General features: G+C 48.6%; 5 protein-coding genes across 5 annotated transcripts; 1 reads left to right on the top strand and 4 right to left on the bottom strand.

The window, feature by feature from the left end:
• Nucleotides 1-362: 362 nt before the first annotated feature.
• Nucleotides 363-1,152, top strand: N7489_004792 (uncharacterized protein; the record flags this gene model as incomplete). The annotated part of the gene is made up of 3 exons (XM_056710544.1): nt 363-464; nt 536-639; nt 705-1,152. The coding sequence occupies 3 exons, from the start codon at nt 363-365 to the stop codon at nt 1,150-1,152; spliced, it is 654 nt and encodes a 217-aa protein (XP_056568965.1).
• Nucleotides 1,153-1,861: 709 nt separating this feature from the next.
• N7489_004793 (uncharacterized protein) lies at nt 1,862-3,313 on the bottom strand (the record flags this gene model as incomplete). The annotated part of the gene is made up of 8 exons (XM_056710545.1): nt 1,862-2,094; nt 2,148-2,226; nt 2,281-2,637; nt 2,689-2,788; nt 2,840-2,883; nt 2,933-3,062; nt 3,120-3,167; nt 3,216-3,313. 8 exons carry the CDS (start codon nt 3,311-3,313, stop codon nt 1,862-1,864), a joined length of 1,089 nt encoding a protein of 362 aa, XP_056568966.1.
• Nucleotides 3,314-9,267: 5,954 nt separating this feature from the next.
• N7489_004794 (uncharacterized protein) lies at nt 9,268-9,513 on the bottom strand (the record flags this gene model as incomplete). The annotated part of the gene is made up of 1 exon (XM_056710546.1): nt 9,268-9,513. One exon carries the CDS (start codon nt 9,511-9,513, stop codon nt 9,268-9,270), a length of 246 nt encoding a protein of 81 aa, XP_056568967.1.
• A 37-nt stretch (nt 9,514-9,550) lies between these two features.
• Nucleotides 9,551-11,272, bottom strand: N7489_004795 (trehalose-6-phosphate synthase; the record flags this gene model as incomplete). Its single annotated transcript, XM_056710547.1, has 6 exons — nt 9,551-9,599; nt 9,707-10,049; nt 10,139-10,509; nt 10,562-10,931; nt 10,988-11,113; nt 11,191-11,272. 6 exons carry the CDS (start codon nt 11,270-11,272, stop codon nt 9,551-9,553), a joined length of 1,341 nt encoding a protein of 446 aa, XP_056568968.1.
• Nucleotides 11,273-22,486: 11,214 nt separating this feature from the next.
• On the bottom strand, nt 22,487-23,029 carry N7489_004796 (uncharacterized protein; the record flags this gene model as incomplete). The annotated part of the gene is made up of 2 exons (XM_056710548.1): nt 22,487-22,902; nt 22,987-23,029. The coding sequence occupies 2 exons, from the start codon at nt 23,027-23,029 to the stop codon at nt 22,487-22,489; spliced, it is 459 nt and encodes a 152-aa protein (XP_056568969.1).

Here is a 23,029-nt window from a genome sequence, read left to right on the forward strand (position 1 = left end):
TCCGCGGTTCCTGGCAAACAGTTACATCGACGGAGGTGGAGTGGAGATATACACGGTTTTGGTTTAGTGGAAGCGACTTTGACTGTAAATGCTGTCACTCATTTCATCAGTGATGCGTCACTGAATAGGCGCGACTAGATTCAACCCCGCACCGGCAGTGTTATACTGACATTTGAACTCTCACTAATGTTATGAATTCGCTAGTTTCCCAACCGCCTTCAACCACGTCAGATATACGTGTTGAAGCCGGTGGCAAAATCTTCGGGACGGCAACATATATAGCTGGCAGTTGACATCTTCTCGCACTTTTTCCTTACAAGCTTTAGTCAAACTTTCACCCGAAAATAACGAACTCTCCTAATATGACGACCGCAGAAGGAGCAAAGAAGATCATCGCAGAGGTTTCCAATCATGACCTTGATCAATGGGTGCGCGCGGCTTCCTTCACGTCGGAGATTGAAGAGGTATGAGTATTCCGCACCGCCTTTAGAATTCATGTGCAATAATTGTGAAAATCCTCATCTGATTTTCCCAGTCCATCCGTGGTCATATTCACCAGGAGCTGACTAGTTGGCTGTTCTTCCGTAAACTGGCTGCTGATTGTTCCCGAAGCAACATCTCCTTGCATGGGTTCGCGCGGTGAGCATACCTTCCTATCATTTTTCGAGGAATCGTTAAATACAGTCAATACTAACACTAGACAGACTCTGGGAGCGCTCGGCGGCAGAGTGCTTGGCTGATTTCAAGTGGCTAGAGAAATATCTCGTGTCACGTGGTGGACGCTCGAAACCCACAGGAATTGAAGCTACTACATTTGAGTGGCCCGATAACCCGATCGAGCCAGTCGGTCCTTGTAAGGAAGCACTCTTCGTGGAGAAGAGTCTGTTGGAAGATCTGGAACGGCTTTGCTCCTTGGCAGACAAATCAGGGGACATTGCATTGACGGACGCCATTCAAAGCAAATTTATGCGCAAGGAGCCAAGGCACATTAAAAACCTTGCAGACCTCCTACAGCAGGTAGTCCGAGTCTCCAAGCAGCCTGGCCTTGGTCTCTACCTCCTCGACCGGGAACTACGGCATACCGACGGGATTGTTCCATGGGATAGTGCCAATGATACTTCCCAACAGCACGATGATACCACGGAAGTTTAAAGCATACGAAACCGGTCGACCACTAGGTAGCCCATGATTACGGTCTTTTATCCCTGATATTTTTATATGTTGTAACTAATCGAGAAGCCGAGGCGCCTAAAACAAATTGCAAATTCTTTGGCATTGAAACTGGGGAATATTACCTCCCCACTATTGTAAACTTCTCAGCGTCGGAATGGATGCGCGCATAACCCGTTAGCGAGTATCATTGTTTGGCGCCTAAAGTGGGAGCGTTCTAAATCGTCATTTTTGTACGACATTCAAACAGCCTTACCATTGCTATGGGCGCTCTCTTCTGTGACGCCAGCACCAATTATAGACAAATCCGAAATTCGGATTTGGAGAGTATCTGCTGGCGCCTTGTCCAGGGAGGCCACAGGACGTATCTGCAGTGGTGGCATTGAAACAACACAAAAGGATTTAGCCTATTTCAGTGACATCTGCTACCGTTTCCCGACATAGGTCTATTACGATTTGTCATGGGAAGGTCAATAGCGTGTCATATTTTCCACTAGTTGCAGAGACATTTGGGGCGTAACATATAAATATACGTATAAATTTAGAAACACGCCAAACAAAGCAACATGCGACAAGTATCTCCGAACACTCTTGTGGATTCATGGTGACTAATAAGTATAATAATAATCAGCAACTTGTGATACAAACGAACGCCAGATGCAGCCTATGTCTATTATATCAAGTGAAGACGTCATCGCTGTTGACCTTTTGACTCGTGATAGCCCAGAACCTCTGAGTACAAAACCGTCTTCCACATGTCAGCTGGGAGATCTGCGTCGAAGAAACCCCAGTCGAATTTCTCTTTTGCTACAGTTTCATCGGAGGGGTCATGGTATGGTGCAAGGTACCGCTCCTCGATAGCCTCCTCTGCAGAGCAGCGCTTCTCCGGGTCGATCTGGAGCATTTTCTCTAGTAAAGGAATAGCTTGGTCCACGTCAGTATCGGACCGTATATAGTTCTGCATTAAAGCAGCGTACCCTTCCCATTGGCGCTGCGAATGACCTTTGTGAGCGGCTTCCGCGTCTGCTTCGGTAGGGAGCGAATAAAGCTCAATGTCTACGATACATCAGTGTCGGGCATGTAACAATCTCAAGGAGCGTGGTCGCCCACATTTTGGTTTGTCACATTCGCAACCATTTCTTCGGGCGGGCTTCCTAGAAGTTGCGTAATCACACAAAACTGATCAATATGATCTTCTCCCTGGAACAGAGGCCGAGCGAGGATCATCTCGGCGAAAATACATCCCGCACTCCAGATATCGACCTTTTCGCTGTACCGTTTCCAGGTAAGCATAATCTCTGGAGCTCTGTAGTATCTGGTTGATACGTAGCCGGTCATATGGGCCTCTTTGACACGCGCCAAGCCGAAATCGCAAATTTTCAGGTCGCAGTTCTCATTTATCAGGATGTTGCTCGGTTTCAGGTCGCGGTGCACGACACCCGCTGAATGTATGTATTTGAGTCCCCGCTAAATCTGTATTCAGCGTTTAACACGGCATAATGCTATAGAGATTCTTACCATTATCTGGTAAAGGAAATACTGAGTGAATCGATCATCGAGCTTCTTCGCCTTCAAAAGAACGTGAAGGTCCGTCGCCATGAGATCCGTCGCGAGATAGCTTTGATCGGTTAATTATACCTGGTGTAAATGGAGGGGAGAGAAATGGTACATGTCTTCGGAAGGTGAGATAAAGATGTCGTTCAAATAAATGACCTGCCGTGTCATTAGGTTATGAATTCAAACAACAGGATGAGAGACAAACATTCTCATGTCTAAGCTGTTTAAGTAACCTAACCTCGCGGAATATATGCTTCGCAATGTTTTCTGTTTTGAATGGGTCGCACAGCTTCTTAATCGCAACTGTTTGGTTCGCGATTCTATCTCTCCCAGAACTACAATGAAGTGACTCATCAGAAATTTGGCACGGAGTAGACCTGTGTGTATCATACCAGACGAGACCAGACACGCCCATCCCAACAAGTTCCAACTGGGTGTATCTAGTTACAAATTAGCAGATACTTGACTGGCCAAAGTATAGGGCTTGCCTCTTAGTGGTTTCAAATGCCGCTCCCATGATGTCCTTACGTGTGAACTGGGCCAGGGACTCGCCTGGGGTGGGCGAGAAGCCTGTGGGACTGAACATAACCAATCACAATATCCGCTAGGGTAGGAACAGGCTTAACAGTGGCCACGGCAGGCTTGACAGAACAAAAGTGATGTTATCTTATCACTTAAACACAATAAATATCGCAAAAGTACGGTAGGCGTGGGGTATATGATGTTGTTATATATAGGGCCTTGTGATCTTCTGTGTCCCTGTAGAGGTGACGGTATAGCTTGACGTCAGCCATGTCCCACAATAGAGCAAAGCGCCAACGAGAGAGCTCAATCGCTGTATCTTCAAATATTTTCTCTAGCTTGGTGGATTTTTAACTCAATTCATCATCGCCCCATTTTATAACTCATCCGCGTAGCTTGTTTGAGTGGGTGGCATGGTTCTCCAACCAATTGGAACTTTTTCCCCGCACAGCTCTGTCGTTACCGCCACGATGCCGCTTTCGGTCAAGTAATGCAGGATTTTGTTGCCTCGAAGCAGGTTTAAGCTTACGGCAATTAATGCTCTACAAATCTGTCAACGCTACGCTGAAGTAAATACTCAAATTCACCCCCCCTCCCCCAACCAATTAAAAAGCATACACATAAGACAATTTGGAGATGCAGTTCAATCGTGTATTGCAATATATGTGGGACTACGTTTAATCGACCGATTCGTGTACGGCTCACACTTATTCGTGCTATACACACACTTACACTTTGGTTCGGGAAAAAAAGAGCAAGTTCACGTCATGGCTAGCCTACTAGACAAAGCTGGTTTCAGCGCTAATCATCCTATGCAGGCTGTCAACAACCGTCTTTGTTTCCGTCAAGAAATGGTTTCGCAGTGCAAGACACATTCAATCTGACCATGAGCCTTGGCAAGCGATCAACGCAAACTCGCCGCCAAGTTCTCGACCTTCAGATGGCGGGCCTGATATCATCACTCCCTGTGTGAGCACTATATCTTGCAAGTGTTGCCGAGAGAGCAATACACAATGCGACAGACTCATCCCTAACTGCCCATATTGCCTGCATGAGCAGCTGCTTTGTTTCTATATTGAGCCTAAACACAGCATCAAATGTGAGCGGTGAAATTACATGGTTATTGGCTGTCGTACCATATAATGAACGGTCGGAAACCATTTGAAACTGACTTTCCTCTGGCGGAGGGTTGTGTTTGTGGACAGGCATATTTTGGCTGTTAGAGCAACTCGGAGCTAGGTGGTCTGAGATTTGAAGTCGCTACGCACCACCGAATACGAACAAACTGCGCCTAATGAATGGTCATGTGAGCTTGTCACAAACCCAATCCCTGGGCGCACGACAGCCATGAACCAAACCCGACCATCCGATAGTCCATAGATGAAGTTTTAATCTAGATTCTGCATCTAATTGCCTACCAAGCAACTTAATAATAAAAGAAACCTACCTCAGCGGGTTTGGGCTAAGCGGCTCGCTTAGCTGCGCGTCTGGAAAATAGCAACAAAATGGCCTTGGTCGGTTGTCTTCTGTGGACAATACGGGTCAGACATAACGCATTGCAGTTCTAGTTCATTGATGTCCCAAACTCAAGGGTACACTCACTGAGAGATGTTAAACCTGGCTTGCGCAATTCAAGGGTCAGCGATCATCACTTAGGAAATGCATGCTCTGAATCGGATAACGCACTGACTTGCGTCTTTTGCCGACGTATCTGATCAAAAAAACGTTCGTACTCCTTGAGTTCCTGGTATGCTTGCTCTGAAAATATCCAACACCTGGTCTGGACTACCAAAACACATTCGAAGCGGATTGTTTGGCTCGGGGGTTAATACTTAGTTTTTGATCTCAAGGAGTCTAATCGATTGCTTCTGGTTAAGAAAGCAAGTGGTAAAAGTTGTGAAATGCTAGGGAACTAGGCTCCGAAGCAGTTTGCGTCCTGCTGATTGCTGATAATCGGCATTTTTTGGAGCAGAAAGCGAGCCCAGATGATACTTGACCGCAAATTAAACAAATATTTGATGGTTCCAGGTTTGACATGATTGTTGGGGGCGGGGGGTTATGAGCATCCTTATTTTTATAGGATAGAGCTAAAGTGGGAAAAAAGCCATTGCACAGGCATGTATATGACCGACCGGCCTGAGGCTCCATAACTAGTCTTAACGTATTCGGTTAGCGAGTGGCCACTGTAAGCGAGTGGCCACCCCCTCCAAAAACGCGTCCATGAATTAGCACTTAGTAAATTCAACCACCCACCATGCCACCAATTCGCTCTCAATCCCTTAAAGATTCAACAGAGCAAGAGGGTAGGATCTTATCAGCTATACCGGCTTTTCAAAATAAAAGGATCCCCAATATCCATCTCGCTGCCCGCACTTTTAAAGTGCCACGTTCGACACTTCGCCGCCGCCTAAGTGGTGTACAAGATCGCGCGAATTCTCGCGCCAATTCACAGAAACTATCAGAAATAGAGGAGGAATCTCTTCAAAAATGGATTCTCTTTATGGATGCTCGCGGATCAGCTCCCCGGCCCTCTACTGTACGAGAAATGGCGAATCTTCTCCTTGAAAAGCGCGGAACCACCCCGGTACTTTCGGTTGGCGACAAATGGGTTTATAATTTTGTGAAACGGCACCCTCTCCTTTCCTCCCGGTTCTCGAGACGCTATAATTACGAACGTGCGAAATGTGGAGATCCGAAAATCATTCGAGAGTGGTTTAATCTAGTTCAAAAAACAATCCTTCAATTTGGAATCGACCCGGACGACGTTTATAACTTCGACGAGACCGGTCTCGCGATGGGATTAACAGCAACTGCAAGGGTTATCACGAGAAGTGGATACTACGGTCGGCGAGCACTTTTACAACCTGGAAATCGTGAGTGGGTGACGGTGATCGAGTGTACGAATGCTTCCGGGTGGGCGCTTCCTCCGTGTGTGATTTTTAAAGGCAAAGTCTTTATTGAATCCTGGTTCGACGGCCTCCCGGATGACTGGCGATTTGAGGTTAGTCCTAATGGATGGACCTCTGATGAAATTGGAATTCGCTGGCTTGAAAAGCTCTTTATTCCTACTACTTCTTCGCGTACGAAGGTGGGGGTATCGGCTTTTGATACTCGACAGCCACGGAAGTCATTTAACCCCGAGGTTCGATGAAATCTGTGAAGGAAATAAAATCATACCAATCTGTATGCCTCCGCACTCCTCTCGCCTTTTACAGCCTCTTGATATTAGCTGTTTTGCGGTGTTAAAACGCGCGTACGGCCGGATGGTTGAAATGAAAATGCGGAACGGAATCAATCATATCGATAAATTGGACTTCCTCGAAGCATACCCTCTTGCACGAATAGAGGCTTTCAAATCCGAGACTATTAAAAATAGCTTCGGAGCAGCCGGTTTAGTCCTTTTCTCACCGGAGAGAGTGATTTCAAAGCTTGATATTCAGCTTCGAACCCCTATCCCCCCCCTCTAGCCCGGGTAGTGATTGGGATCCAAAAACGCCCTCGAACTAAGTGCAATTGCAAAAACAAGCTTCGTCAATCAAAGCATTGCTTCGTACAAGATCAAGAAGCCCCCCAAGCCCGCTCAATTCCGCCATAAACCAGGTTTTAAAAGCCTGCCAGATCACGATGCAATCCGCCGCATTACTAGAGAAAGGAGTGAGCGATCTACGCGCTGAAAACGAGAAGAAAAAGCAAAAGCGAACTCGGTCTACAAGGAGGATAGTCCACGAAGGGAATTTCTCAGTTCAGGATGTTCGTGAGCTACGTTCAGAGCCATTTGAGGCCCAAATAGGGCGTATTAACAACTATCGTGAGCGGGTTTCGGAGGGATTACAGCCAGCTACACGGGCCGGACGACCATGTGGAATATGTAGGCAGCTAGGACATAGAAGAGAGACATGTCCAGATAGATGATGATTTTAGGTTATTTAATTTAATGGCGTTTTGGTTGAGATAATGCATTTAAAAACTATGCATGGGGAAGAGTGGCCACTCGCTTACCGAATACGTTAACGTATGCGGTAAGCGAGTGGCCATCTCCAAAACACATAGTAGATGCGATAAATTACAACTTGATACCCCAACCACCACGACCGAAGAAAGTCCAGTTTGGATCTTACTTTGGGTGATGACATTTGCGAATATCTATCTAGGGCTCACTCTATATATCCAATGGCAATAATTCGGAATTTGAAACAGATGACGAAGATGTTGCCCAGGTTTTCGCTTCTTCGAATACACTTGAATACTCGAATACTGGTCCCCAGCACACAGAGAGGTGCCTGAACGTTGCTGGGGCGCCATAACAAGTCCTTGGCGAGCCAAGTCTTGCATGGCTGAGCACATTCTTACAATCACGGGGCTCATTGGCTGTGAGGGAGCGCAAGTCTTACATCGCTGGGCTCGTGGCAGCGACAGCCGTGGTCACGGAGACTCTCAAGCCCGCAGGCAAGAGAGGGACACCTTGATACATCGGAGTGTGAGGACCGAAGTCTTGATTTTTCTGGGCTGGGAATCCGGCTCCTTCTATATTTTTTCGGCTACGTCTCTACCAAGGAACCAGTTGTGCAGACGGTAGCGAGAATCACTGTCTGGTTGATAGGCGTTGAAGCGATTTAAACGACATTGAAATGATGTTTTCGAGACTTTTTGGCCGAAGAGTCAAGCTTCGAGTGTACTCGCAGAATTAGTCCTGCCGAACTCTTGCGTTGAGTGTGGTGAAACACTTTCATATATTGTTGAGAACAAAGTAATGCTGGACATATATGATTCCCACATTATCGAATTTGCAATTAAACCGCTCAACGCGCTTGCACTCTACACCATCCCGTTTTAACCGCAGTCACCGTCTCTTTAATGAGGGTTGGCATCCTTCAAAAGATGCTGAAAAATTGTTTTGGAGACTCTGTGGCCGACGGTCACGCTCGATTGTACCCGTTGTTGGCCGCAGGAAACGCCTCCATGGATTGATTCCCAACCAACTTTATTGATTCCTACGGCTACACTTTCATTTGCTGGGCAAAACTAACACAGAGTCGATTTTCGGACTTTGAAAGTTTTGCAAGCACATCGTTCAACGCGCATAAAGTTGAGCAATATAGGTTGGCGAAGATAGGTCAATGCCAAGAGTCAATGGAATGGCCTTGGACCTGGTTTTTGTGTACTACGGAGACAACCGCAAGCTTTAGATCGGTCTCTGCATACTTTTGGTGTCTTTACCCGGGAAGCCCTTTCTTTTTCAAAGAAAATCTCACGATCACAAAGGCAGTACCTCAGGACCACAAAAGACGGCTCCTGCACAGAATACCTATGATGAGATATACTGCGTTCCAACAAAGGCTGCGATAATTGACTGAATTGGGGGAGATCGCAAGTTAGATAGCATTACAATTGACGGTCTGTAGAGCTTAGGGCTTACCCTTAGATACAGGTACTGTACTATAATCCATCCCTCCCCTATTTGAAAGTCTACTTGATAGTACAGTATCAGTGGGCGTCAGCGGTGGAGGATGTGATATATTATGACCGAGAGGTTGGAAAGTACTCTAACTAGATCCAGAATACAGATATAGATCTCGTCGGTTTCCCATGGCGAGAGGTTTCAATTATTATGAGCGTCCAGTTATGGAAGACAGCCCTCTCATTGAGGACGCCTTGATTCGAGCCAATGACCAAATTCTGAACATTGGTATGCCCTTCCTCAAGAGAGGATACGACGAAAGCCTCGAGCAACCCAAGCGATACCCGATGACAATTGAACATGTATACTGCTGTCAATCTCAGCATAGTGGGGATTAAATCCCACTGAAGAAGTCGACATACTTGACTATCTTTATCAGGGCGACCTAACGCGAGACGCCTTTTGGTGTGCGAACCGTTCCCTGACATGATCGCATAGATGCCAGTGTCTTTTTCACGTTCTTCACCTCCTCTTTGAGAATGTCGAGGTCGCCAATGAGTTTCTCGATATCGCTGGCAAGGTTCTTCCGTTGTCATATAGCGATAAATGCTATAATACAGTCAAGAAGAGACGTCTGAGGAGCCACCCTCAAGATGGAATCGGAGTGTGTAGTCGAGAACAGAGTCTACCAATATGGGACATTCCATTGCACTGCCTGTTATATGCGACTTTTGAAACCGATAGTGCCGACGTCGTACCACGTCCTCGCCAGAATGGTCATATGTCTGAACGTTAGCTTGGCCGCCCTGGGACAGTCGGATATACCAGTGAAGCAGTCCTACGGTTCCGACCACGCCAGCTGTCATGTCAAAAGAGCATTGGAACTACCATAAAAGCTATCTATTACTGGAATTTCATCAGCTCTCCAACGAACGTCTCTGTCCACTTCGCACTGAAGGAAAATGGGTGTTAGCTTTGCTGATTACGAGGTCTGACGGGCCTCTGGTGGGGGATGAGAACTTGACAAGATGGAAGGATGATAGAAAGGAAACAACTAACCTGGTGTTAGTGGTGACAAAACTCCGCAACTCTTCATACATTTTCTTCCTGTCCTTCTTCTCCATTGTAACAGCCTCGTAAAGTGCATTCGAGAGGCCATCTGCATCAGCAGGATTGAACAACAGACTGCCGGGCTTCATGAAGACTGCTGCACCGGTAAACTCAGAGAGCACCAACACACCGTGTCGGGCCTCTTGGCAAGCGACGTACTCGGAAGCAACAAGGTTCATCCCGTCCCGGCGTGAAGTGAGGAGACAGACATCAGACACCGAGTACAGAGCAGTAAGCTCCGCAAAAGAAACTGAGCGGTGGATGTAGAGCAATGGTGTCGATTTGGGAGTAGCTGATTATTCGTTAGAATGAAATCTGTAGACCTACCACACCCCTGTACGAAGTGGGCATGCAGCCGGATCAATTTCTGAAGCCACTTACCATATTTGCCAGTGATTTGGCCCACAAGCTTGCTTACTTCTCCCTCCAGGTCCTGGTACTCCTTGACATCTTCGCGACTCGGAATGGCGACCTGTATTAACACAACCTTTTCGCTCCATTCGGGGTGTTGATCAAGGAAGGCTCGGAAGCCCTCCAATTTCTCAGGCAATCCTTTTGTATAGTCCATGCGGTCCACGCCAATTATGATCGTTTTATCCTTGTACTGGGTCTCGAGCTCCTGGATTTTAGCCTGAACCTCAGGATCATCGATTGTATCAGCAAATCTCTGGCAGTCAATCCCCGCGACATATTTATCAATGTGAATAGTACAGTCGCCGTAGTGGATATCGTCGCCTTCAACTTCCGCCCCGCTGATGAATTAATTAGTCACTTGTCATTTGAACGCTACTCCCCGGATCTTACATGTGAGAACCGCATGCACCAGCGAAGTTCGCCTTATACTCATCGGTATGGAAGCCAATGAGGTCGCTACCAAGGAAACCATCAAGCAACTGCTTCTGAACAGGAAGGCCTCTCCAAAAATCATCTGCTGGGAAAGGGGTGTGCAGAAAATACCCTATAGCACATCTTTTGTTCTGCGCATGTAGGCGTTCGCGCAGTAGACGTGGCAGCAGGAGTAGGTGATAATCGTGCACCCATATCAGATCACCATCCGCCGCCGCCTCACTGATTCGATCAGCGAAGATCTTATTAACACGCTGGTACGCGTCCCACGTCTCGTTGTCGAAAGATACGTCCGACTGATAATGTAACGTGGGCCACAAAACACCATCTAAGTATGCCTGGTCAGTGATGCGGTGAATAGAGCCGGTGATTTAGGTCACGTACTGGAGAATCCATTGTAATGGCTCTGAGCTAAACCCTGATCTAAGTATACCGCAGCGGCATTTTCTTTGCCTAAGGCTTTATCAACACTTTCTCTGTCCCGTTCATTGATATCGACCCCGGGCCAGCCTAGCCATGATAGTCAGAAAAGCTCAACCCCTTTAGAGCGGTCACCAATCCCCCGCTGGACGGAACCGTCTCGTAACTGCCGTCCTTGGGCTTGACGGAAAGTGGAAGGCGGTTTGAGGCAATTAAGAGTCTCCGCTGGTTTCGAGCATAGAGCGTCATTGTTTTCACTTTCGATCAAGATATTATTAAGATGTTTTCTGTTTTTCTGGACGCCTATGCGAATTTGTATTTGTTGAGTGCAATGGAAATAAAAAATCCAAGCATGTTTTAACAGCCAGCGCATTGTGAGGCTTGGCGCATGTCATGTACAAAGATCAAGTAGTTCAAGCAAATCATTTTGACGTAGTGGAGGAAATCCGAATAATTCGAGAGAAACCGGTCAAGACCTGCTCATGGTCACTAATGAATCTTAACCTTCTAGATGATAATCTAATTATCAAGATATAGAGAGGTTTAAACGGGTTAAGTGGAGTGTTGGCAAGGAACTGTACCTAGAAGATCGCCTACGAGCCTTCTGACCGCTCGCGGTACATCCTGACCGTTCTCAATTCCTACCTTGCCGACAAGGTGGCTCTACATCAAATGGCTCAGGATGACGTCGGTATGTGCGTGGTCCACACATGACGTCCTAAAAGTAAGGCAAAGTAGCAAAGGTGGCAAGATGGTTCATGTTGCTCAAAGGAATTAAAATGCTATCCTCCCTCCCGCCTAATCTTTACCTCTCGCATACTTTCTCAACATCCTTACTTGGATAAACAATTTGATTATATTAGAACAGTAAGGACCGTCTTTTCACCTAAATTGTAAGTACAACCCTATCACTCCTACCAGCACTGCCTATTGCTTTTCTGCGTTTAAAACCACTTGCTGGCCTATGGTCATATTCTCGGCATGTCCCCTTCTCACAGTTTCTAATCTTGTCCGCCTATCACATACCACATGAACACTTTTGAGATTCTTATTTGTACGCATAACACGTATTTATTGGTTACCCATTGCAAAGATATATTCTAGGGCAAGAAGGATCGAATGAGTAATGCCAGTTTCTATGGCACTGAATTTTACCTCCTAGTAATAACGTTTTCTGCTGCCACCATTGTCACGAAAGACGAGAAAGTTGTAAATACGAATAAGAAAAGACTGCTACGTCGATTATATGGTGACGGTGCTGGCAGGAAAAGATTATTGTGAGTAGTTATCTGCCTCATCATTTTGCAACTGTTGAATACCACCAACATACCCGAACCATTCAAGAGGCAACATTCTATAGATGCATATTCTGACTATGAGTATCACTAAAACGCTCCAGCCGTGCTGTTTCTACACGATAAACTGCGCTCTCGGCGTCATCACGCTTTCTCATGCCCTTGTTTACAAAAAGAATGCCTATTACATATGCCGACTTGACCGCAAGATGTGTACCGTCGCCAAGTAGTCAATGGATCAAAGCTGTTATTATTGACTCATCTTCGATCGACGGTTATAGAAGACCTAGAAAGTATATTAATACGCATAGGCAAGGACCTGTGACAGGGGATGCACGGCGAGTCGCCACCAGCCACCTCAAATTTTACCATTTCTGTCCATCTTTGGCCACTTAGGGTCTGCTCATCCAGAAACACTTCCCGACGCTCTTATCTAATATTGCTGTCCATCTTAAGGGGCATGGCGAGCTGCGCCAGGCGACCACGGCCATCGTCAACATGGAAAATCACAGGCCCCACCGCGCCCGGCCTGGAAGATAGTGATCAATTATAGTTCGGCAACAGGGCCGTATCTCTCCAGTCGAGCGAACAAAATAGCTGAGCGACACATCATCACGAAGTTCGTTAACCTCACCCTCAGCCAATCGTTGATGAGGCGTGCAAATGATTGATGAGTGAGCGCACGGAGTCGAAACGTTCGAACAGGCAGATTCGATGAGTTGGTCACAAAAGCTTGCTCTTGACTGCTTTACTTCTCAGGATATTTTCTGGCACGATGAGCAGATCCGATCGGAGAATAGAGAGCTTCACCAAAGGCCCAAGGCAGCTGTGGGTATGATAGAGCTCTCGCATGTAAGGCCAGAAACTTCAAGCAAAGTCACATCAGTCTGGAGCGATTGAATCTAGACTGACACCCGTTGATAGACCATCGCTTCCCTCTCGAGCGAGATCAGTCCCAGCCCCGCCCGCAGCACATATACCACTATACCCGATTTCGAGTGTTTCTATGAATCGCGCACCCATCCGCCCAACCAGTAGAGTGTCTGCAGAGTCATTGCCAGCGCTGACGAGATATTCGAAATGTTTCGGACTGGCTCTTAGAAGCCGACACATAGTCCTGATCACAGGGCCCCGATCCCAGTCGGCAGTCCTTCCCGTGCAGCAAGGTATTAGACAGGTGATGTGAGGACATTAAGCACGAGATAGACTTTTGAATAAAGCCGTAGCGGGGTATAAGGTCTTGCTAGTTGCCTTAGTGTTTCCTCGCAGAACGCGCGCAACAGGCACAGCCGTCCGGACCCTACACGTGCAACCTCAATTACCAAGTGTATATACTGCCCGACAAGGACTTATCTCTACCTTCTACCCCCATTCATAACTCCGGGCCGTGACATAAATTGGACAGAGCCATACCGAACTTTGTAATTGATAGGGTGATTTGATGCTACGAACGACCCAACGGACGCTGACTGGGCCACCATACCACAGTGCCTATTCGCTGGCAAATATTTACCACGCAGAAGAACTGCCCGTGTGGCTTAAACATCGTCCAGTAAATTTTCTTCAAGCGCATCCAGCTTCTCTGGACTCAATACCGCGGTTGCTCATGCGGCACCGGCTTGCTAAATCACCCAATGACTATCTATCCGAGAGCCAATATACTCCTTCAGATGCGACCTATCTGTGAATTGGCCATATGAAGGCCCTCGACTATATACTGTCAGACGGGGACTCAGCCGGAAAATCAAACGACGTACTCGCAAAAGCTGTCTTTTGCATGTAAGGAATATCTCCAACTGGTCAACAATTCTAGAGAGGAAAGATTTCAACTGTATTTAAAGCCTACCCCGTTCTTTCTCGTGCTTGGTGGCAGAAAAGTTGACACTTCAGCGCGATCGTACATATCGATCGCCAGGATCAGTCTTGGTCAGAGTAATCTAGTGGCCATCCTTCCGGCGTTAGCAGTCCACAGAATTCAGGGCTATAAACAGATGCTGTCTTATCCAGGGTACCACATAGCGATTGCGGACCTTACGTTTCCCGTGCGTTGCATAGTGTGCTTTAAGGTTGTCCCGACGCAAGAAGCTGCGTTGACACCCAGGTACCCAGCAGACACGAGGCCTCTCCCCTGAATGGCTTGCAAGGTGACGATTAATGGTCTTTCAAAGTTTGAAATGACTCTTGCATCCATGAACGCCTCATTTGAACTCCCGTCGAGGGATGTTGGATTGGGAACCTCCGAGGTTCAAATTGGACGGATCCTGCGAGCTATATAGAAGATAGACAGGCTGCCTGAAGGCTTGTCAGGGTCCAGCAACATCATTCTGGCTGTCGTGCTGCAGTGCCTCAAGCGGCCGTGGTTAGGGAGAACTGATGTTCGCTTGGTTTGGGAAAAGGCAAGTTTCAAAGAAACTCGGCGCATAGTGAAAATGCTCAGGAGGTGACCCCAGCAGGAGGTGGTTGAATGGCACTGATGTAGGCAGACATCCGAGCCGACAGATCACAGGTCGCGATCCTGTTTGCCCTCGGAAAGCCACGGCCCGTCCCTCACTGTGCGTACACCGTTCAATGGTCTACAAGTGTACTTGCGATGCATGGATGCTATTATTAATTTGAAATAAAAGAAGCTTTACCGTGACTGCAAATCATTCGAAGCGTGGAGGTGCAGATAATTTGGTTCTCAACAGATGCTGGAAACAGCCATCTCCTATCGCATCACCAAAGCTACCGGAAGTGGATGTCGCCAGCTCTTACAGACCACCAACCCATCTCCTCGGGGACCGCTTCAACAATGTTTGGGGAGTATTGACATCTTCCATTCTGGTTCGAATGGCCCTCTGGGTGCAGTCGTCCTTTGCTAAATCCAGAGATCTCTTCAGGCTGAAGTGTGTCAAGTCTGGGATCGACCACAAGTGCATTAACAATCGAATAATGTTCACCCTTGACCGCCAACATCAATGGATCCTCGAACCATTGACTCCTGAGGTTGACACCAATTTCGCCATGGCGTAGTAGTGCCTGGACCATCTCCAAGTCACCGCCACGGGCAGCAATGTAGAGACCAGTGTCGTGGGTTGTGATCGTGCTTTCATTGATTTTCAGACGTGCGCCTTGCTGCACTACAAGCCTTACCACATCGAGATGGCCATGTGCAACCGCTCGAAAAAGTGGCGATCTATTATGTCCTTTCCATTGATCTCCACGCCCTTGATACTCAACAGGCAAGCAACCGTGGTTCACGTTTCCGTGATATGCAGCAACAGAACTTGGAGACTGGCCTGCAACGAGATATTCGGATTAACCCCTGGCACTGCAAGCAGCTGTCGTAGGACCATGGTATCCAGCCTGGTCGCGGCGTGGTGTAGAGATGTAGACGCAGTCTCGAATCTCCCGCGGCCTCCAACAAAGTTAACGTTGATGCCTTTCTCGGCCAACAGCCTTTCGGTTATCTCGTCGCATGACGAGTAAGTAGACAGCCAAAGTGGTGTAATGCCATCCTTGTCTGTGCAGTTTACGTTGACACGGGGATGACTTAGGAGCAGATTGACAAGTTCCAGGCGTTTGCTTTGAATGGCGAGATGGAGCGGCGTATAGCCTTTCCGGTCCTGGATGTCTAAATCGAGACGCTTTTTTCTGAGAAGCCGTTTGACAGCATCTGCCGACCCATAGGATACTGCTTGGTGAAGAGGTAGCTCAGCATCCTGTGATGATCGAGTACCAAGAAATACCTCGGACATCGGATCGTTTGAAGGGATCATCTCCATCACAGGCCTGTTGAAGCGACGTGCCCAGTCCCATGGCGAGTGGCCTGAGTCATCCTGTAGATCAGGGTCGCTGCCACTAGAAAGTAGCGGATGCACGAACCCTATTCTGCCTGCGAAGACTGCTAGGTGGAGAGCCGTGCGGCCGTGCCTGTGCTTGACGTCCACCCTGACGTTAGGTTGCTCTAGAACTCTCTTTAAGGTGGAATAGGTTCCGTAGTGGATGACATACGACAGGGCGCTGTCGTGCGCTTTATTTTGAATGTTGATGTCCAACTCTCGACCATTCAGCAAAAGCTCACACGCAGCAGCGGAAGAGTATTTGAGCGCCCTCATTAAAGGGGTTTTGCCTCGGTATAATGCATCGATGTTGGCTTTGTGCTGGAGCAAAGCCTCCGCAAGGCCAACGTTGTCGTATTTGACAGCTAGGTGCAAGAGATTGCTGTTCTGAAATTCGATGTTGTATTTCCAGATGCTTGACCGTGGACTAAAATCAAGGTCTTTGCATGTCTTCACGAGGGCAAATAATGCATTGCCATCCAAATGCGTACAATCCACAGCAAAATGTCGTTGGGTAGGTCTCTGATGTTTGGCTGTAATGTATTATTAGCTCATCGGTAAAGCCAGTAAGGGCGAACTGAAACAGACCGCGTTTGGACAGCAGACTGGAGCTCGGGGGCTGAAGGGTAGAAGAGGGCGAAATGAGACTTGTGAAACTTGGACATGGGAGGATTTTGCACTCACCCCAGCTAAATTCTGTGGCGAGCTAGGAGTGTAGCCCACCACTGCTGGGAGATGCGTATCAAACACGCGGCAACATCAAAGCCTTGTCAACAATGTTCGAGCGAGGTTGGAGAATATCTGGAGTCTAACTGGACCAGCCACATCTGCTGGGACCGGGGCTGCTTCAGCAGTCTGCGGCCCCACCGGGAGATGCTGGACACGGCGGGCGATCCAGTGGAAGCCGAAGGGATTGTTACGGTGAAGCTCACGCTCCGGGGGAAGTTCAACCAACCCCTGGTGTTAAGGAATGTCTACTTCGCGCCACGCGTCGGGATGAACCTGATCAGCGTGCCGAAGCTGTCGCGAGACCGCTACTCGGTGGTGGCGCACCCGAAGAACGTCTTTATGCAACGCCGAGGACGGACGGTGGAGACCGCCTACCACGCGGAGGAGGATCTGTTGATCCTGCGGTGCCATGTGAGCAAAAGATCCCGAGACCGAGTCCAACTGGCGAGGGCACCGGCGACCCGTGGCCATGCAGATTCCCTGGAAATGCAGTTGGTGGCCATGGATATCGACGACACTCGGGAGTCAAGTGGCGTAGAATGCGCAGCGTCAGCCTCTGAACTCGGTGGTGAAGTTGTGATACACGAAGAAGATGCGTGCAAAGGAGTGGACCAGGCCTCCGAAGCGTTGTGGCACGCTCGGATGGGACATCTGAACCGGGAGACTTGTGGGCACTCCGTACCGACCACTGACGCAGGCGCAGCTGCTGGCAACGCCGCAGTGCCCAACGTGCATGACGGGCAAGCAAGCAGCATCAGAACAGAAACTCGTGTGCAAGACGGCCACGTCTGCATTCAACGAGAATATCCGAAATGATTCATTCGGACATCATGAACATGCCGATTGCCAAAGATGGGTCCAGGTACGTGATCACCTTACTGACGATTATTCTCGTGGCTCGTGGGCATATGCCATGAGATGGAAGCATGAAGCGCTTCAGAAGTTCCGGCAATTTGAGGCCTGGGTGCACCGACAGTTCGGCGCCCAGATCAAACGGTTCCTCACCGACAATGGAAGAGAATACTTACCGGCCGGGACGCACCTCGAGACCCACAGAGTTGAGTTTGACACCTCGCCGCCTTACTGCAAAGGGCAGAATGGTTTGGCCGAACGCACGAATCGCACTATCCGGGAGCGGATCAACACGCTCCTGTCCGATGCGAGACTTCCTCCTTCCTGGTGGACCGAGCTTTTAGAAACGGTAGTCTATCTGAAGCTACGCGCTCTAGCATCGATTTTACAGAAGAAGACACCGTTCGAAATATTATACGGGAAGCCGCCCTCGCTGCTGCATCTGCGACGGATTGGCTCCCGCGCATGGGTGTTGATCCCGAAAGAGCATCGAGCAAAACTCGGGCCTAGATCATCCGAGTGCCGGTTGCTATGTTATTGTGAACCGAACCAATACAAGCTGTATGAAATTCTTTCTGGGAAGACAGTATTTTCCCGTGATGTCGAGTCCGATGAGGACCCTAATGGCGCCACTCATCGAGGGGGAAACAGGCAACGACCACCCGGACGATGCCCCTCCATTACCTGTCTTTTCACCAGTGGTGCCACTTCATCTAGCGCATTGCCTACGCCGCCTGCATCGCCTCCAGTCTTGGCTGAACGAGTGGAAACGCCATCTCAGCATGTGGAGGAAATACTTCCACCGGTCAGTCCAATCGAACAGGAAGCAGACTCCACACAGGACCTTGGCTATTTCATCTATGGCCGCAGAAGAAGACTCTCACGGCGCTTACTGGAATCACTTGACAAGGTGTACTCCGCAGGCGCATTGAGTACCGCATCTGGGAGTAAAGTCGACCCGTCGACATTCCACGAGGCCGTGTCCGGCCCGAATCAGCTGGAATGGTGGGCCGCTATTCAGAAAGAATATGCGCCTCTTCTCGAACACGGAACCTGGGAAACGACGTACCTGCCGGAGATGATGTGGTTGGCTACAAATGGGTCTTCAAGACCAAAGCCAACGGAACGCGTAAAGCGCGACTGGTCATCAAAGGCTACCGGCAGAAGCATGGAATTGACCACCATGAAACCTTCGCTGCGGTGTCACGGGTGGACTCGGTCCGCTGCATCATCGCCAGCGCCGTGTTGCGCGGGCGGAGGCTTCACCAATTTGATGCTATTACTGCACTTTTACATGGGGACGTAGATTCTGCCATCTAAATGGTGTTGCCCGAAGGCTTCAAAGAGCCAGGATATGTTTGCCGGCTTTGTGGTTCTTGTATGGACTCAAGCAGGCCCCGCGGACTTGGTACCAATGCCTCCACCGCGTCCTGGCCGCTCATGGCTTCATCATGGTACGATCGGACAATTGCCTGTCCTTCAAATCCAATTGCATGATCTCTGTCCACGTGGATGGCTTCTCGTTGCTGCAGCAACCTCGCACGAGATAGGCCAAGTGCAACGAGCGTTGGAAACAGAATTCCGACTGAATGATCCCGGTACCCCGCGCTCGTTCCTAGGCATCCAGTGTGGCTTCCAGGCCGATGAAGCCGTGTCCATTCACCAACATCAGTACGTCCAAAAGGTTCTCTTTAACTTTGGTATGGAAACCTGTCAGGCGAAGACTACGCCGATGAATCCCAAGCAAGTCTTGAATCGCCGTCCAGACGAAGAACCCTCGGATGAGGAAACAAAAGCACGATTCGCACCACGGTTCACTGATGTATCTGGTCGGAACACGACCGGATATTGCGTTTGCGCTGGGCACGTTGAGTCGCTTCACGTCTCAGCCGCAATCACACCACCAGGTCACCCCACAACGATTGCTTCGCTATATCAAAGCCACACAATACCACCGTAGCACTTACCGCAGTGGTCAATTGATTGGATACACGGATGCCCACTTTGGTGGGTCCGTCGTCACTGACGGAGCTTACTCGACTTCCGGCTACGTATTCCAACTTGCGGGTGCGCCGGTTTCCTGGTCGTCAAAAAGACAGGGGAAGGTAGCCACGTCTACGGCTCATGCCGAGTATATTGGATAATATAATGCCAATCTGCATCTACAGTGGATCCGCACCTTCCTGGCCGAAACACAGTTGTATCAGTCCGCTATTGCCCTCTCGCGCAATCCCGGGTTCCACAAACGGATCAAACACTTCAACGTGAATTCCATTATCAGCGAGCAGTGCTGGCTGCAGGCGAGATTGGTCTTGAATACCTTTCTACTGAGGAACAGGCCGCCACCATTGGGACATACGGCTTTTACCAAGTTCTGTAATCTCCTAGGAATCGATGCCTTGGAGACACGGAGGCAACCAACGTGACAGCACAGGCGCTCTTCCCACTTTTTATTTTCCTACGAAGGGGTTTGAGGTTTTACTGAGGCTTGCCTGCACAGCGATCCTGAGGCGGAACGTTGTGTTATGAGGCTGGTGCAGATCAGGAACCAAGCCGCACCATCGGAGTTAATCCCGAGTTATCTATACGAAGAGTCAAGTTGATTACAATCAACTTGATCTTCTCGTTGTATATATAGCCTCATGTTTCCCTCTGAAATAATAATGTATATACCTCTGAACTACAACAATCATGATCATCAAGCTCATTGAGCGTGACCATGATCAAATTGAGCGTGAGTGTGCTCAAAGTGAGCGAGAGTCTCGGAGCAAGCGTTACTAACGAAGAAGCCTGGAGGCCCTCCGAGCGATAATGGGGCGGATCCGTACCCGCCGATAATCTGCGCATAAGCGGACCCTTCCACAATTTACTCCGGACTAGGGCGACAGCTGTTATCTTAGGAAGTTCGATTATGTCCGTCTAGGCATATCTGCTCCAAATATGGTGCTATCTTCCTCGTTGAAATGTGATTAGTCTCACAGAAAACTCTAGCAGTGAATTCTTCGCGCTACGCTGGATGCTTTGCATATGCATGCCGAATCTTGTGCTCGCGCAGATCATCTTTGTGGGAGGTCTCCTGGGCTTACCTTGGCTCCGCGTATTCTATCATCGCTGGTTTTAGACGAGGCCCATGCAACTTCCGATGAAGCTCGTTGGGTTTGGTGTCGAGGTGAGAATGTTTCACGATCGATACATCCGAAGCTTGGTTTCCGAGACCTTAGCATCTGGCCATGACCCCTTCTAACTTCTCCTGACTTTCCGTAATCGAAGATAAATAAGATTTCTGCTCAGCATGCGGGATTCTGTCCCTCCCAACCCCCGTTAAAGTTACTACTTTATACACTTGTGTAATTTCCCACCAACCTTTGACGGCGAGTCTTGAACAGAAAGGAACAGGCAAACAACAGTGTTCTGTGCACGTTATGTCAATGGTTCTTCTTTTGCTAAAGTTGGTAAACTGTGATTTTGACCTCGACCTTCGCGCCATCTGGCAAGAGTCCTCTGGCATACTGTATCGATAACGCCTCCCTGTCTCGCCACCGATCTCGATTCGCGACATATTCTCTCCAATGAAGACGAGCATCCAGAATATGAGACTTAAAGAGGTCTTCCTTGATCAAATAATTTTTTTTCCTACCCCAGTCACGACAGTCTGTCCGGCTTCGAGTGGACATGCCCGGATCCTCCGTCCATCTCTAATCAGCCTAGTGACATGTCAGCGTTCGTTCTTCCGGAAGAGGCGCACTGAATACAGTATAATTAGCGCGGATTTATCGGACATCTGACGAGACTATAGGAGAGAAACTGTTCTTCTTGCCTCGGGTTGAGACGGCCATGGGGAATCTCTGTCGGGTACGCCTCCTGGCACTATGATGTTGCAATAGTAATTAGCTTCCGCTTGCCCCTATGTCCTCTTCTGGAACCTCTACGCGCATAAACTCGGAAGCTTACTACCAGCCCAAACAGGCTTCCTCTTCTCCATGAAAGCCATGAGACCTTCCTTGATCCTCTCCTCCATACAGAGTGTGTATGTGTGTCTGCGCGTGTGTCTGCGCGTGTGTGTAATTCAGGACAACAGATCATCCATACCATTCTGCAAGCAGCCGGGAACACTTAACACCTGCGGAACATCTATTCGACTACAGCGGATACCCGGACACTGCTCGACGCCCGGAAATGATAACGCCATCTAGACAAGCCTCCCTACCTTTTGGAAAACGTGACCATATGGTTTGCACGCGGAGCAGTCGAGACGCTATGTATATTGTCAGCGTTACCGGCTCTTTATTGCAGTAGATGTGCCACTTTGTTGTTGTCCATCTGACCTTGTTGACCATGATTTTGGCGGATGTATCAGTCGGAAATGCGCAAACTGTATAATCTGAACGTATTCTCCTACTAATGCGTTCTTTCGATCTTTTGGTTTCTTTGCCAGTTCAACTTGGCCAAGCACAGATAGTTCATAGCCGTTGAACTCGATACTATTTCTTTTTAGATAATTTATTTTTCGTCAGTTTGGATCTTTGGCATGTTCCATTCTTTTTACCAGCCGCCGTTGATCCTCCTCTTCCAGGACCCCGCCACCGAGTTTCCTGTTGTCGTATACAATGATGGTTGGACGGCTTCATTTTGATCTAAGCAGCCGTCCAACCATCATTGATACTGGCTCTCATGAACAAGTCTTGCAGTGCCCTCTGGACAACAACGGCGAAGAAGTCCATTTGCTTTCCATGTTGAGGAAAGCAAGAGATCGTTCAAATCTGGATTCACTGAGGCTTTTTGGCTGCACTTTTCTTCGCCGCCTCCGAAGTGTTAGGAGAAACGTTTGTCGTCACCTTACCTGTCCCATTTCGGCGACTAATCTTGCTATGGCTGCTTGCAAAGAGCATGCACCACAATCCCATGGCCGCAAGAACAAAATATCCAGCAATACCAACGACAAAGGTGCCTTGTCCACTAGCGACATACCAGATGTACGCGTAAGATGCCGACACGGCGTGAAACATGGATGTCACCATCAGTGTCGGCACAGCATATGGGGCCTTGGAATCAGTATCATCCGCTGTGGCGGGCTCCATGACTTCTTCGGCGGTGAGAGGGATTAAGCCCGTTTGTATCACGGTCAATACGGCCATAGTGAGAAGACAGAAGCCTAGGCATCGTGCGAGATAGACTTCAATGGCTTTGACAAACGAAAGGTTAGCACGGCTCGTGAGCGTGCGTTACTGCCAAAGGTGCCATTTAGAAAAAGTACTGGACAACATACGGGAAGCAGGCCGAGTCTCATCCAGCAGCATGGCCACAATCAT

This window comes from Penicillium chrysogenum (assembly GCF_028827035.1).
Source record: "Penicillium chrysogenum strain IBT 35668 chromosome Unknown utg000002l_segment0_segment0, whole genome shotgun sequence".
NCBI classification, from domain to species: domain Eukaryota; kingdom Fungi; phylum Ascomycota; class Eurotiomycetes; order Eurotiales; family Aspergillaceae; genus Penicillium; species Penicillium chrysogenum.